Here is a 17124-nt window from a genome sequence, read left to right as displayed (position 1 = left end):
TAATAGTCTACTTTGATCAAAACAAACATATAAACCAGTGTTGAAAATTTGAGCCCTCTAGCTCAAATAGTTTTTGAGATAAATGCACCTTTCTAGGAAAAAAATTAGTTTACAGAAAATTCAAAGTAAAGATAAATCTTTGATTTTTTCTGACCTGAGCTACACTTAATGCATTCCTGGCCCTTATTCATATTGTGTTTCCAAATCCTGATCCTCCCTCCTCCTTTCTTGGGCCCTTTTTCTTATCCTTCCTCCCTTGGTGGAGTCCATCACTGCTTTTTCACCATCGCTGACCCTTCTTCGATCAATAGTGACTACAGTCCCCTTTCCATGTTCACACCACAAGGCACACTTAACAGTTCTAGAACTTCGCATCTGGGCACAACTCCTTCATTAAAGCATATGACATCATCCAGAATCCCTATTTTAAGTGTAAGTAGGCCTACTAAAACAGTTTTCGGTATCCTCTCCCAGATACAATGATTGAAACTTTCATTACAGTTTTGTGTTCTTCCATGCAAACACTTCACTAACAATCTTCTATCACTCAGATCTCTATATATAGGCTTAATAGCTTCCAAAATATCATTTGATAGAGAATGTTGATGTTTGTACTCAGTACCTTCACTCTGTGCCTTGTTGTATTTGCACCAAGTGTCGCGTTCCTTTGGACAAAATTGATGTTGTGGATATTTATCAGTGGATGCTTTGTGAAGAAAAGTAGCCCATACGGCTTTATGCATTGATTCCAGATTACCAGGGTTTCTTCTTATGGCTAGACCATAATAATATTGCAGCCTATCTATTTCATCGTCGGTAAGCCGGCCATCTGGAAGCTTTTTTCCTTTGAGATCTTTTTTCAGTTTTCTCAAACGTGTGCCTAATCTCTTCTGGACGTGGCCTACAAATTCAATTTTTTCTATTTTGTTCTCACCATAGGGTTTGGCTTCGCACACAGTTTTGTAGGCTTTGGAATCCCCATCCCCGAGATACTGTGTATATTTCACACCATGCTTCTCCTCTGACCTCTGAAATATTTTCAATGCCCCTTCTGATTCCATTCCACCACTGAAACCATTGAAGTTTTCATGCACTCATGAGTATTATTTCCCAAGTTACAACCAGGACAGTATTTTGATAGACACTCCATGTCAATTACCTTGCCAGTGGCAGTGACCACATCATTGAGTGAGGTGTGTCCTCTTTTTTGCCAAGAAGCATCCAATGCAACACTTATATTATTACAGTCACCAACATTAATTTCCACAGATTCTTGAACAGCGTTTTTCATGCTCCTATTGCCAACTTCTAACAAGCTTTCAAGTAAGGTTTTATTGTACCTGTCAAACCGTGAGGGTGGTGGCAAGTCCATGACAGCACAGAAGGTTTGTGCAGCTTTGTGACCCTTTCCAATACATCTCATAGAATACGCTAACCTCACATTTGTGTTGTAGATTCTCTTCTTGGTTAGCCCTGATGAATAACCTGATTCATTCATCCTACAAGAATTGCATTTGACGATTAATTTTGATGCAATTCCCTTCCTTCCATTTATGTCCTCAACCAACTCAAGATTTCCATTTTCTCCACACTCCTTGCACTTTGCACTTTTGTTTATAAGTTTAGTCAAAGCTGGCAACTCAAACACTAGACAACCACTTACATAAACACTATCACTATCACTGTTTACATTGTCATTCAGATAATCTAAGGATTTATCATCTAAATATTTCAGTTTCTTCTTGTATACACATGGTCTAATCGCCATAAGCGCATTTTTAGTTGAATTATTTGAAGTTGCAGGCTCATTATCTTTCACTCCCCTTGTAAACCGGTTTCCATAGAATTTACGACGACCTACACCGAATCTGGGAGACCTACCCATGCTCAATGCAGAAAATAAACTCTGAAAAATAACTTTAAATTCACACTGCAAATTCACAACAAACTGTTTACAAGTTACTCAGACAATTTTTGCCGCCAAAACTATTAAGGAAATAGCTATCTGCTGTATAATCCATGCAGCCAGCACTCTCACACGTTAGGGAACACGAAAATACGCGTTTACCTCTTTCAAAACATGTACCTAGGACCCGAGAAAATATTATGTTTGAGTTTGACATGAAAAGGGGGCGTGACCAGATGACACCATTTTTTAAAATCCTAAATACGAGGCGAATATGGCTTTAAAGTTATATAAACTATATATATTTCTGTACAGAAAGGATTGGAGAATTTTATGACATAAATAACAAAAAATTTTTTTTTTTTTCGAGATTTTCACGTACAAGTACCCTTAAGATATAATTTAGTTTCAGTGTGTACACTTTATTTTATGTGCTATATATTTTATTGAATTATGGTAAGCACTTAAATTTAACCCTTGGTTTCTCCGTTTTTAATGTAAGGTGCTTGGCCCACTATGGCTCTGATCCCTTCAAATAATAAGACTCGCATTAACTTTAAAAAAGTCTATCGCATTTTTTATTGTTTCTTTTCAATTGATAAGCCTCGTATGTGATTCACAAGTGTGCATGAAGTGAATTCTGAGTACTGTAATAAAATGCCGTACTTAAACTGAAGAAGACATTTACAGGAAAATCATATAGGGCTACATTCTATTCCTTCCTTGAGTCGTAATTTCGGTGTTGATGTTATATTGTAAATAAATACGAATGTGTCCTTTTTTAAAATACGATATCGTGAAATTGTGTGTAATTATTGTTTTCATGATCATTTTGTTATGAGTTTATGAGATTGTTATGTACTATTTACTTCGGCCATGTTGTAAAATCATTGCGGCCATGTGACGTCATCGTTTGTTAAACTTTACAAAAATAAATGTAAAGAATGTAAAAGAATCCCAAAGTGCGAAATTAAGAAGTCTCATTTTACTGCAGGAAAAGAAACATTTGGATGAGCATGTGACTGATACAAAGGAGGAATATGTTGACCAGAGCCATGATCTCAGAACAGAAGTAAAATTTGAGGAAGATCCGGAGACAGTTTCGTTCCCTGTAGTGAAACGCGAACCTGAGGTGAGTGGAGCACGAGGAATGCTCTGTGTGTTCTTCTTCCAGTGTTTATCTTGTATTTTGATTGGCTTGTACACTACTTCTTTTGTCTATGATAGAGACAGAAAAAATCTGATGTTTATTTACTATTACTGCTTATATCATGTTGCAGACAAGTCTGATGTTGAACTGTTTCCTCTGTTTATGTTTTGAATTTGAAAACAAAATTTTATTGCTTGCTACACTTACTCCTAATGGTTGCCAAGCTACACATTCCCCAGTTTGCTTGGAAATATGTTGTGCTTACGGACACGACTAATTTTTGTTGTCTCTGTGTCTTTGTCTCAAAGTCCCAACACATTTACAGTTTTAAGTAAGTAATTTTGTTTTATTTGTATCTCTACATACAGATATTCTCACTATTACTTTATTAAGAGTTATATTATAGTAGGGTTAAGGTACAAATTAGATTCACTGGTACTTTAAATGTTATTTTACGTGATCGTTCTTCATTTAATTTAGGATGCTCATTATTATTATTATTATTATTATTATTATTAACATTATTATTATTATTATTATTATTATTATTATTATTATTAACTGTGTTTATTATTAATTGTCATTATTGAGTGTAATTTTATTAGTTACCATTGCCACCAGGTATTTACCAATTTGCAGTGTGAATAAATACATAATATATACAACATTTTCATAAATTACATTAGTTCTTCTTTTAATTTAGGATGCTCATTATTATTATTATTATTATTATTATTATTATTATTATTATTATTATTATCTGTGTTTATTATTAATTGTCATTATTGAGTGTAATTTTATTATTTACCACTGCCACCAGGTATTTACCCATTTGCAGTGGCAATAAATACATAATATATACAACATTTTCGTAAATTACATTAATAACTAAAACAGTGACCATAATAGAATGTTCAGATTGTCTCATAATACGTACATATTCCGATAAAATTCTACGTGTTCTATAAAACTCTTAATTAAGATAGTAGATGCTGATGTACATAAGAAAAATATCGCAGAGATCGACCACGAATAACTCGAACTGTTGATATACGTAGATTCCTTGGGTAAGGGGGGATAACTGTATATGATAGGCCTAAATTAAAAAGAAGACTTAACCTTAGAAGCTGGAAGGCTTATGCCACTACTGCACGCAAATGCATAACTCTTAACCAGGGGATTGTGTACCTGCATAATTGGGTAAATTTGTGTTGGGTTTGTTAGCAGAGTGGTTTAAAGCGCACAAGATATGTCCAGCCAGCATATCATGCCTAAGGTCGTAGGTTCGTGTGCCACCACTGCAGTCAATTGAGCCTGTGGTAAAGAATGGGGAGGGCCGATGTAAAGCAATCGATGTAATAGTACGCCACATGGAAGCTGTCAGGGTTTCAGTTGACTACAAGTTGAAATGATTTTGCTTCCTTTTTAAGGAAAAAAAAACATTTTTTATTGTTTTAATCAAGTGCAATGTCCTTAATATTATATAAAATTAAAGAATAACAACGTATTTTATATATGAAGGGTTTAGAGCCATATTTGGCCAAGCGCCATTTATTAAAAATGGAGAAAGCAAGGGTTGAAGTTAAGTGAATACCATAGTTTAATGAAGATTGACATATCATTTACTTTTAATGTGTATACTTTATATTTTTCCATTGAAATATGGTAATAACTTCATTTTAAACCTTGTTTTCTATGGTTTTAGTAAATGGCACTTGGCCCACTATGGTTCTGAACCCTTCATATTTCATACAATTTCTAACATGACCATAATACTAGCTGGCCACTATAATGAACGCACAGCTCCTGAAGGTTAAATGATGTTCCATTACGCAAATTGTAATGTTGTTACCATGTATTGTAAATGTGATAGATAACTAAGAAATGTTATTAAAATTATTTACAATAATAAACAGTGTAAAAATTCAAAATATGAAAATATTTTTATCCATCTAACATCAGTAATTGACCCTAAATTGGCAATGAAATAGTTTTAGGTGAAAGATATTGTATATCCTTTCCATTTCACAAAGCTATAATTTGATAAAAATGATGGCAAATATACGTACAAAATTGTGTTATTGTGTGTCTTATCTTAAATATATTGAATACACTTTCAGCAAGCAGGATGGTTTTCTTTTGGTGATATTATAGGATCTACATTACACTATGTTTGGATCCAAGGACACTGACTTTGTGATACAGTGTAATTTTTTACTTTTAAAATGCAGGATAATTAAAACAAAAATGGAAAAGCTTAACCCTTTATATAAAACTAGTTGAAAAAAGCGTCAAATCAGGTAGTTTCAGAATTTCAGTCATACAATTTATGAAAAGGAGGACAAAGCCTAAAAAGGAGGACATGTCCGGAAAAAAGAGGGCGTTTGGTCACCTTAAACCTGTTGTGCCGTAATCTGTTTCTAATTTAAATAGTGATGCAATTCACTCAACTTACAAATTCACGACTATGACACTGAATAATTTCCATGTCCCACAATGTTCCTCACTCATACATGTCGAAAGGACATTGCCAAAGGCTTGTTGTCGAAGTGTGTGGTAGCTCAATGGTATAATGTTTGAGTGCTTGCTTGCCAGTACGAAACAAAATGCTGCTGGTGCGCCAACTCAGAATAAGTGAAACATACGGGTAGAAAAGGAGGGAGGATAGGGGTGTTCGAGTCAGGTAGGTAGCGATGTTTCGGAATGTTTTCTTTTGTGCAGTAGTTCAATGAAACAAAATCAGGCAGTGGTGGTTTTTCCACAGTTTCCTTTCGTACACAAGGAATTTCTAGCCATCGACTACAGTCAACCAAAAATATTATCTGCTGACAACAGAACAATCCAGAGTCTTATTGTTTTTTTTTTTACAAAACTACGCAAATATTGTTGTTAATCTATCACAATATTGAAAGTATCCTACAATATAAGGCACAGTAGTATGTTATCCATATATCGTCTGTGATTATGAATACACAAAGTTAACTGTGGATAGCTTTTTAATATTTCGGCCATTACTCCCAGCTCAAACATCTAGATTTAATGTTCCTAATTATGTCAGGTGAAGAATACAATGCGTGCAGTTCTGTGTTGTGTAGCTTTCTCCATTCTCCTATAACTTCATCCCTCTTAGCCCCAAATATTTTCCTAAGCACCTTATTCTCAAACACCCTTAACCTATGTTCCTCTCTCAAAGTGAGAGTCCAAGTTTCACAACCATAAAGAACAACCGGTAATATAATTGTTTTATAAATTGTAATTTTCAGAATTTTTGACAGCAGACCGGATTATAAAAACTTCTCAATCGAATAATAACAGGCATTTCCCCTATTTATTCTGTGTTTAATTTCCTCCCGAATATCATTTATATTTGTTACTGTTGCTCCCAGGTATTTGAATTCTTAATCAATAGAATACATATTTAAATTACGAATATTTACACTACACTTAAAAGATTCTCCAGCAATATTCTTCAGTTAAGTTTTAACGACTAGTACGTGTTTATTTAAATTTAGATAAACCTATAAGATAAAGTAATAATTTATGTGCTAATTTAATTCAATTATAATTAAATTGAGATAGTTAGTAAAATGATGAGAATTAATTTAATATAATTTTATTAGAACTATGTAATAGGGAGAAAAAATATAAATAAGAAATATATTTATATAATGAGAATATTAATGTAATTAAATTTTGCCATTAGAGGTTTTGAATTCTATTTAGAGAAATTAATTATAATAATAATAAGAATGGAGAGATGTTAGTTTCATTTACATACGAAACCACCCTAATCATCATAATGTCAAGCTAATCCATGTGGACAAATGGAGAGCAGCCTGTAATGTTAAAGTCGCCTTTTAACACCCTGCAATAAATTGGTCATTTAACACTTCTCTTTGTACTGCAGGAACGGACTTTCTTGGATCATCATGTCACTGGTATAAAAGAAGAATATGTGAACCAGGGCCCTGATCTCTTATCTGAGATAAAATTTGAGGAAGATCAGGTGCTGAAACGTGAACCAGAGGTGAGTGGTGCACAAGGAATGCACTGTGTGTTCTTCTTCCAGAGTGTACTTTTTATTATGTTTGCTGACTCATTGCAACAGTACTTGGAGTGCTTTTTACTCTATAATAGAGATAAAAACACATATGACTATATACTACTACAAGTAATGTTAGGTTGCAGAGAACTAATGCTGGAGCATTATCATGGTTTATGTTTTAAACATGAAAACGCAATTGCTTGTTATGCTTACTCTTAATTGTTGCCAAGCTACACATTCCCAGGTGTGTTGGAGGACGCAACTTTTTTCTGTCTTGTCTGTATCATTGTCTAAAATTTTCAATACTTTTTACAGTTTTCAAATAACACTGAATAACAAGAATTTTGCTCTGACTCCCTTATGGATTGGTGTGCGCTGAACCCGAAAATGCATCTCTTTTCTTTGTACCAAGTAAGGTTTTGAAGATATACTATGATTTTACTTTTCGATAAGCGCTCTCCCAGAAAACATCTGGTGTGGTTTGGGGTTGTAAACAACAATGAAAGCTAATGCAATTTTTTAGTTTATAACTTATTTCAGGTTCCTTATAGTTATTGGGATGTTCTTTTGTACTTTTAATAAATAAACAGGTATTGGTCCCTTCTATTTAATAACAGTTCAAAGTGAGGTCTACGCAATGAACAAACAAGGGTGTGGTTTTTAGTATTTAAAAGAGAAGTTTACCTTTTGGAGTGAAGGAAATTGAAAGAGGGCAATTTCATCGGTCCACAAATTCACAAAGTTATGGCTGACTCTTTGTTTGGGGAAAAACTTTCCGTTACAGAAAAAATGGCATGAAGCGCATTCAAAGATGTTTCCCCAAATTTCCTTGGAAATTATAGGGCACACAACTACATAGATCTTGTTGTGAGAACCATGTGAAATGTATATGAAAAAATGGGGTGTAATTTCTTTCTCAAAATACATTTTTTACGTTCTCATTTGGATTTCTTTCCTCCTGAACTTGGAGTGATATGGGGAAAGATTTCATCAAGGAATATCTGAAATGGAAAAGTGATATAAAGAAAGATCATCATCCAGCATGCTTGCAGACTATTTTTGGTCTCTTGTAAAAGATGGTCCCAGGTCTAGTTATAAACAGAAGTCATCAAGGAAATTCTTTTAATCTTAAGTTCAAATTGCGAAATTTTTCTCATTTTATGCATGAAATATTTGTATTATTCTTCTGTTTTAAACTATGTCATATCATTTTTGTATCCATTACACATTTTTCAAGCATTATGAGGCATTTTGAATCCCTACTGTGTTGTAAATGTACCAGTAGCAGTGAAAAATTAAAAACTAAGAAGTGTTTTCATAAAAAATTCAATTCATTTTTCCGGGAAAATGGTACGAGATGGGGCAATTTGGATTTTAAATTCAGATTTAGGGCACACATATTAGTAATATTCATCTATTTTTATTTCGGAGCAAAACAAAAAGTAAAAATTTGTTGTTCAGTGTAATTGATTTTGTGTAGATGTATATACAAACATCACCTGTTTCCATTTATTTTTCACGCATTATTTGCAAAATATCCTTTTCAGAACATAATCTTACTCGTAGAGAAAATATATTTCGTAACTCTTGCTGATTTTGAGTGGATTCCAGAATAGGTTCTAAATTCTGCAAAATGTTATGGTACATACGTGCAGGTACGGCATGCGTGGAATTATTGTTTATTTTATTTACTTTTATTCTGTCAGTGAAGTGCATTTAATTTTAATACAGGTAGAAAAACGTGAATTTAGAAACTTTAATTTGCCAATTTTAAAATTACTATAAATAAATATAATGTATTTGAATTTTCTTGTAGTTCTTATGAGTAGACACCAACTTAGTTAAAATTCTCGGGAAAGTTGTCAAGTTCATGAAATGGTGGAAGGAATTTTCTAACCCACTTTTTCAAACGATAATGATCATTATGGCCATAGCAAAGGAATGTTTGTGTACAGGAGTTTTAGTATAACAATATAGTTCATGATTTTGTCTGGCAGAAATTCTGGAGCTAAACTGGAATAAATTAGTTGGTACATCAATTATCAGAAACAATTGGGAATGGGGAGTATTCTGATAATGATTTTTCGGATAACCGATCATTTATTAAACAAATTGTACCAGTGTCATAGGAGCAGTATGAAACAAAGAAACACTGATATTAAACACAAAACTGTAACATTTTATATTTTGTATCACAGATCTTGCACATAACATAGAAAACTGACTAGGCTAGTCTGACAATTTCAAAACAGCCATTAAAGTAGACCTATAGTTTAGGAAAAGAAGTCCAAACTTTTTTTTTTTTGTTTTTGTCGCTAAATCTTGCAAACAACACTAGCGAAACTTCCACATGGCACACACGGAAATTCAAGTTTGCAGACTGGAACGCAACATTTAATTATCGGTAGAATATGTTTGCTAACTGCTGGTATTATAAGCACAAACTACTATCAAAAGCAAACTGAACCAGACCATTATATACCTCCTAATGTAAAAATTTGTGGCCATAGAATGATATAGTATTAGACATTGTCAGAAAAAGGGGTGTTGTACCAATTTCATCCAAAGTTGTGGAGTTACAATTAGCATGTTTGAGATTGAAACTACTGAATTGGTGTCCAAATACTGGCTGGGACATGTTAAGCGGTTAAATTTTTTTCTGAGTTTATCTCTTAACCCATTGAGAGCAAATGCTGGGTAACTTTCGGTGCTGGACCCTGGACTCATTTTGCTGGCATCATCACTTTTATTTCGCTCAGGCACTACATAACCAAGCACTTGTTAAAATGTTGTAAGATTCTTTTTAGTAGGTTATTTTACGACGCTTTATCAACATCTGAGGTTATTTAGCATCTGAATGAGGGGAAGGTGATAATGCCAGTGAAATGAGTCCGGGGTCCAGCATCAAAAGTTACCCAGCATTTGCTTGTATTGGGTAGAGGGAAAACTCCTGAAAAAAACCTGAACCAGGTAACTTGCCCCGACTGGGAATCGAACCCGAGCCACCTGGCTTTGCGGTCAGACGTGCTAGCCGTTACTCCATAGGTGTGGACTGTCGTAAGATAAACCACTTACAAAATCTACAAAATTCACGATTAGTAATTGAATTATTCGTTCATAGATAATTTCTGCCATTATACAGTAGTTAAATAGTTATTCTATAACAGGCATTTTCCACCAGTTTGACAGGGCACACTTGCATGAGCCATTGGTCTGCAGCAGAATACCAAATGCAGATCAAGTCAGCCATCAGTAAACACAGTGTAGGTGTGCGAGCAGCAGGGAAGAGAATGACTGACGCACATGTGGGGTAGCCAGATTAGTAAAACTATAATATCGTCCCAGTCTTAAAAACTATCGTATTTTACTTGGCTTTATGAAAGAAAATGTTTCGTGCATTAAACACCTCAACAACACATGTCATGCTATTGCATGCTTTCGAATTTCCTCAATAATAAATTGAGTAAACATTCATAATGATCACACTAGTATTGCATTGGAATAATTTTCTGTCATTAAATTTTGCATTTCTGTTATAAACATTAAATAAGAATACAAATATTTTGTTAGTTCAATATGCGAATAATATGTATTTTGTTTCTCTTCTCAACGTTTTTTGCACCATGCGTCTTTTCCCCATTCATCATATTATCATTCCCCAATATGTTGACTCAAAAGTAATTCATATAAAATTTGAAGTATTTTATTTAGTATATTAATGCATATACATTTATCTCATTTATTTGTATATTATTGTACTCTTTCCCACCTAAAACCCTCAAGATTCCCCACCTGCTCGAGAACAACAGCTTTGTATTATATGCTGCAGGATTTTAAATTACACCTTTATTGTGCCACATATTGAAAAATGTTGAAAAACTTTGTTCTATAAGGAAAAGAATTGTCCCATCAAAAATCTGCCCCAAGAATTGTCTTCTGTTAGCTAAAATTCTACGACACCCAATACGATTTAAATGCTGTTTTGTGGAATGTAAAATCGATGTGCTTTTCTGAATGTAAGTTGTGTTATCTTTCTGTTTTATTTATTCTGTATTTTTAGGAAGAGCAGAGTGACTTGGACACAGTGTATGAGGATCCAAGAGTGGAAGTAACAGCAGAGGACACCGAGGTTTTGACCGAAAGGTGAGTGTGGTTTGCGAGTCTTCACGTAGACAATTTGTTGTGTTTCAAGTTTCTGTTTTCTTGACTGTCTAGAAGCACCTTCAGAAAAACTGACCAACACTTCAAATCGTTCATACATTCATACTGCTCTGCTCAAGGGCAGATGTCTTTGCAAACCCAGTATTCCCCAATCTTTCCTTTTTCCTGCCTTTCTCATAGTCTCCGCATACAATCCATATGTCTAAATGTCGTCTATCGTCTGAAGTTTCAGGTCTGTTTCCTGCCTGGCAAACTTGTGCTCATGTGGCAGTATGCACTTTTCCTTCCATTTCCAGCTGATACATTGGCTAATACTGGGTTCATTCTATGGATTGTGTGTACCAAGTGCTTCCGTACAAACACGCTCTGGCTTTCTCAATACTACAATCCTAGAGTGATGCAGGGACGAACCAGCTGGTCAACTAGTTCAAGCAGGAATAGGCGTCTATCACGATTTGATTTATTTTCCATTCAGAAGTGTAGAGAGTGTTGATGTTATTTATGTTGCACAACAGTCATACAGACCGCCACATAAGTTGTATTCTCTCTAGCCAGCTTGTCCACAGTATCTACCACTGCTTTGATTTTGTTACAATTTAGTATTATTTGTGGCTTGAAATTGTTGTCTCCCTTTGAACAAGACTGGTCATGATGCTGTGAGGACAGCAGCACAACAGAGATTTTTTTCTTGGATTATAGAATGTCAGTCATATCACAATGACCCCAAAAAGAGACGAAAAAACTTGTTTCGCGATTTTGAATGGTTGGGATGTCAACTCCCCCCACCCCCGCCAATGAGGGCTATGTTTTGAGCTAAAAGTTCTCTCTCATATCGCAGCTTGCGAAGAAGGTGTCTGTCGTTATCCTTCGTCCTGTACCTTAGAGAGCTAATATAACATCTTTGACAGTTCTTATTCCTTGGTTCTTGTCTGTTCTATGGAGACTTATCCAGTTTCCCTCCTGTGTATACTTGCATGCCATGAAATGTATTTGCATCTGCTCACGTCCAGACTTCTATGCCATATTTCTTGGGTTTACTTCTAAAAATAAATTGAAATAACAGCATCCACGTATAGGGTGACAAGATTCACATCGATAAAAAAGAGGGCAGAAAGCTTCAAAAACGAGGACATTGTTCGAAAATAAGAGGACAGAAAATATTTATTTATTTATTTATTTAGAATTTATTTCTTTATTTATTTATTTTTTTATATAGATATATTTATTTACTTGCTTGCTTATTTATTTATTTATTTGTTTATTTATTTAGTTATTTGTTTATGGATTTATTTATTATATATATATATATATATATATTCATTTATTTACTTGCTTCCTTATTTATTTAATTATTTATTTATGGATTTATTTATATATTTATTTACTTCATTGCTTGCTTATTTATTTATTTGTTTATTTATTTAGTTATTTATTTATGAATTTATTTATTTATTATTTTTATGCAGTATATATGTTTATTTATTTATTTACTTACTTGCTTGCTTCTTTATTTATTTATTTATTTGTTTATTAATTTAGTTATCTATTTATGGATTTATTTATTTATTATATATATTTTTTTTTTATTTATTTATTTACTTACTTGCCTGCTTGCTTACTTATTTATTTATTTGTTTATTTATTTATTATTTTATATATATTTATTTATTTACTTCTTTACTTATTTATTTAGTTATTTATTTATTATATATATATATATATTTACTTGCTTGCTTCCTTATTTATTTATTTATTTATTATATATATATATATATTTATTTATTTATTTATTAGTTGCTTGCTTATTTATTTATTTACTTATTTATTTATTTATTTATTTATTTATTTATTTATTTATTTATTTATTTATTTTGTCTGGTAGAGATAAGGCCATCTGGCCTTCTCTTCCCCTCTACCAGGGGATTACAACTACAGTATTAAGAATATAATTACAGTTATAATTACAATTAATATTAAATTTACAAATACAGTAAAAATCACTAACTTATTAATAAAGACTAGACAGTTCATTGTAAAAGTTAAGAAGAGAGAAAATATTTACTTAGATTTAGGCTTAAGCCTATGTTATACTTTAAATTACGTCAGTACCTATTTTATTTAAAAATATTTACAGTACAGATTTAGACTTATATCATACTTTAAAGTATGCTAATATCTCATATTTCAAAATAATTATGATGAAACTTAATAATAATGATTTTACAGTTACCTACATATGAAAGCCAAGGGAACTATAGTTATTAAAGAGGACAGAAAATATCTATTTGGATTTAGCAAAGAGAGTTATGATATGATCGTTGGCAAAGAGTATATTCTGTCGATGCTTCTGTCACCTAGAGGCAAATTACTTGGAAAAGGCGTCAAATCAGATGATTTCAAAACATCAGGCATAAAGTTACGAAAAGGAGGACATTTCTTGATTTTTTAATAATCTCCCGTACCCTGTACAAAGAAATGAAAAGGAGGACATGTCCAGACAAATGAGAACGTCTGGCCACCCTATCCCCATAGATGTGAAAGGTGCTCGTCAACCATAATGCATTCAATAGGACAGTATGCAGTCTTAAATTTACTACAGACATCTCAAGTACTTCTCTCAATTGAGTCAATGAATGCTTTTATGTCCTTGAACGTGAGTGTAGTTATTAAAACAGTGAAAAGAAATATTTAGTGTGTCTATGTTCTTTAACAATTGTAAATTACTTTCTTGCAGAGCTTTGAAAGTATTGTAACTAGTTTAACGTTCGCAAAACAACAAATACCAAGTTAGAGATAATATCAATACAAATTTTCTCATGATGATGCTTGCTACGAAATGGAATCAGGAATGTTTCATTACAAATTTTCCTAATTTTTAAATGACAAAATTGAAAACTATAAAGATTTTATATATCTCAATAATAGGTTGTTCGTATATCGAATTTCGAAACAATCACATAAAATAGCACGCTCGTGTCGAAAAAGAATGAGGCAAAGACAAATGACTTTGGACAGAGAGGTTTATTAAAAATTAACACTACGTACGAGTTGACTAGTGCTCTGTAATCCTTATAAAATTTATTCTGCATGTTAAGTCCAAATTGTTGAGACAATTTTGATATTTCTTATATTATTCATAAATCAATAACAAGGATGTATGTCTATATATCTCTAATTGCAATGTATAGCTCGCGCAAGAAACGATTACGGAAAAGCAATGGTGGCGTTGCTGTCTGTTTTGACGTGTGTATGTAGGCATGCCGAGGGGGGAGAGGTACGGACCGATGGAAGTACTGTCTCTTCCAAGAAGATCAACAAATGAGGACAACGCTGTGGAAATAAAGAACGTAGCAAGAGAAAAATTCGAGGCTAATTAAACGCGCAACATATGTTTACGAATGAAATAGTAACACCATGCGATACAAGACGCGCATTCACATGCAATAGAACAAACTAAAGTCACAATATAACTATCACAACGCAAGACTGATTCCATCGATGTCAATTCTCTTCTGACTGTACTCTCGAATATCATTTATTCGTAACCTTTCCTCTTGCCCACTCTTCCATATTGCAGTGCTTGATTCGCATTCCTTCCATCGTAATCCATGCTTGCAAGACCTATACCTCCTCATGAAATAGGTTTGTTTTGATTTGAATATTCAATATCTGGATTCATATGTGACCCATTGCGCGGAAAGGGACCTAAAGTCGTGAAAGGAAATTTTACAGGAGAATAGAATAACGAGTTTGCGGTATAAAAACTGCATATCTATGTTTTGACATCTTGCACTACGTGTAGGTTTTCTATACATAATAAACTACGACGTAGTTTTATTGTTGGTCACAAAATCGCGCAAAATGAGTTTTACTGAATGAATGTCGACAGCAGAAAAGGGACCCAAAGTCGTTTTGTGGGATTATAACGTTACCAATTTTAGGTCCCTTTCGTTTTGTAATTTAATCAGGCGCTGGAGTTGTCCTTGATTTAATGTTATGGAGAAGGAAATGAATATAGAATATTTGTTTAATTGGCGAATTGCAAACTTTTTATACCGATTATTTTACATCATGTAACACTGTTAGTGAAACAGAAAGTGATGTGGAAAATGAAAAATCTGATGACCAGCTAGAAGACATTGTTTCATTCTTTTAAGTTCTTTATGTTTTCTGTATGTATTTCATATCAATTCCATGCTGGTAACTTAACGATTAATGTGTGTGGGTGTTGTATTTCATATTAATTTATTTATGTTCACTTTCCGTTAACTCATTTCGCAGAAACACAGCTTGCAACATACTAACACATAAATAAACAATGTTATTTTTATCTTTTTATTTCATGTATAATTCATAATAACTACACAGTGCTTCTTAAATGCCTAAGGGCCGAATTCATAGTCAACACTTATCGTAAGGAAACACTTAAGCAGTTGCTTATAATAATTTCCAATTCATAAATCCCACTAAAGTGAACACTTATTCAAATAAGGTAGCTTGTCAGTTTACTCATGTGTTTCCTCATATCCATTGTAATCAGCTGATTCGGTATACAATAGATGATGATATGATTTAATTTAATTTATTGAGTTCTGTAATTAAAATGAAAATGAATTTAGGCAAGCAAAAGATATGTCAGAGATATGGAAAACCCTTTAGAGATGTATAATGATCAACAATTTAAGAGGAGATACCGTTTCGACAAGAACACTGTTGTGAATATTCTGGTGTCTCTCATTTAAATTCACATATACAGCCATGAGGCTTACCGATTTCGCCACTGCTGAAAGTACTGGTTGCTTTTAGATTTTATGATACAACAGCATTTCAGGTAGATTTAAGTGGCATTTTTTTTCGAAATGTATTCACGTCCCAACAAAGTGTTATTTGCATTTTTGTTTGCATTCTACTCAAGGAGTAAGCTATTAAAATATGCGTAATTATATCATTTCCACTTTGTTTAGCATAAAAATAACTAAAAAATAAATTAAAATGATTTACTTACAGATATATTTCCGGAGTTTGCATTAAACTCAACTGCAATTTTGTTCCATGTCAATTTCTTCTTTTGGAGAGAACAATTATTATCATTTTTTTTTTTTTACTTTCGACGATATCTCCATATTTTATAACTAGTTATCTTAGCTCACTTCTTTCTTTTCTGTAAAATGCTTTCTGGACATCTTGTATAATTTTTAGCTCTATAATATTTACTTGTGTATTTGTGTATGACAATAATGCCGACTTAACAATTTGAAGACGCTGGAAAACAATTTAATGTAGGAAAGCGCTCACGTCTAGCCATGTTGCCATATTTCTTTTGATGTCGAGGGAATGCTCAGGGCATATGAATGAGTAGTGTATCTGCAATACGATCTGAAATAAGTGCTAAGGAAATGCTCATTACTTAAGTGTTTGCTGATTTTATAAGTGACGACGACTATGAATTCGACCCTTAATCTTTCTTATAGTTGCCAAGAAAACAAGTGAAAACTTTAATTTCATTTTTATCGAAAAGTACATTATGTAATATCAACATTCAATTAGTAATATATTAAAAACTATAGCATCTAGAAGTATGAATTGTTATAAGTGCTCAGTATTTCATCCTCTTTTTGAAACCACAAAAAAAGAAAGACAAAAACAAAAAAATTAAAAGTCCTACTTTAAGTCCCATTTCCTGCAACTAATCACATACTTGTTGTGACTATTGAATAGACTGCTTTGATTTCAAGTAGTGAAAATGGAATTACATATCTGATTAGTTTAGCAGAAAGTAACCTTTCTACTCTTGGTTTGGCTATTAACCCTAGCAAGTGCAATTTAATAGCGATTAAGAGTGGTGTCCTATCCCAGTTTAAA

At 33.0% G+C, this 17124-nt stretch overlaps 2 protein-coding genes across 3 annotated transcripts in view; both read left to right on the top strand.

Annotated features, from left to right (window-relative positions):
• LOC138691562 (gastrula zinc finger protein XlCGF57.1-like) overlaps window positions 1–17124 on the top strand; it is a 449766-nt gene that overhangs the window by 167411 nt on the left and 265231 nt on the right. The gene's annotated exons all lie outside the window — the stretch shown is intronic.
• Window positions 1–17124, top strand: part of LOC138691568 (zinc finger protein 678-like) — a 44920-nt gene that overhangs the window by 15582 nt on the left and 12214 nt on the right. For both annotated transcript variants that reach the window (XM_069813660.1, XM_069813661.1), the window contains exons 3-5: window positions 2901–3038; window positions 6964–7083; window positions 11162–11244. In XM_069813660.1, the coding sequence (XP_069669761.1) occupies window positions 2901–3038; window positions 6964–7083; window positions 11162–11244 (341 nt within the window). The remainder of the gene's footprint in view (window positions 1–2900; window positions 3039–6963; window positions 7084–11161; window positions 11245–17124) is intronic.

This window comes from Periplaneta americana, chromosome 16, assembly GCF_040183065.1.
Source record: "Periplaneta americana isolate PAMFEO1 chromosome 16, P.americana_PAMFEO1_priV1, whole genome shotgun sequence".
Classification (NCBI taxonomy): Eukaryota; Metazoa; Arthropoda; class Insecta; order Blattodea; family Blattidae; genus Periplaneta; species Periplaneta americana.
Note: the sequence above shows the minus strand (reverse complement) of the source record. Positions and strands in the feature narration are given on the sequence as shown.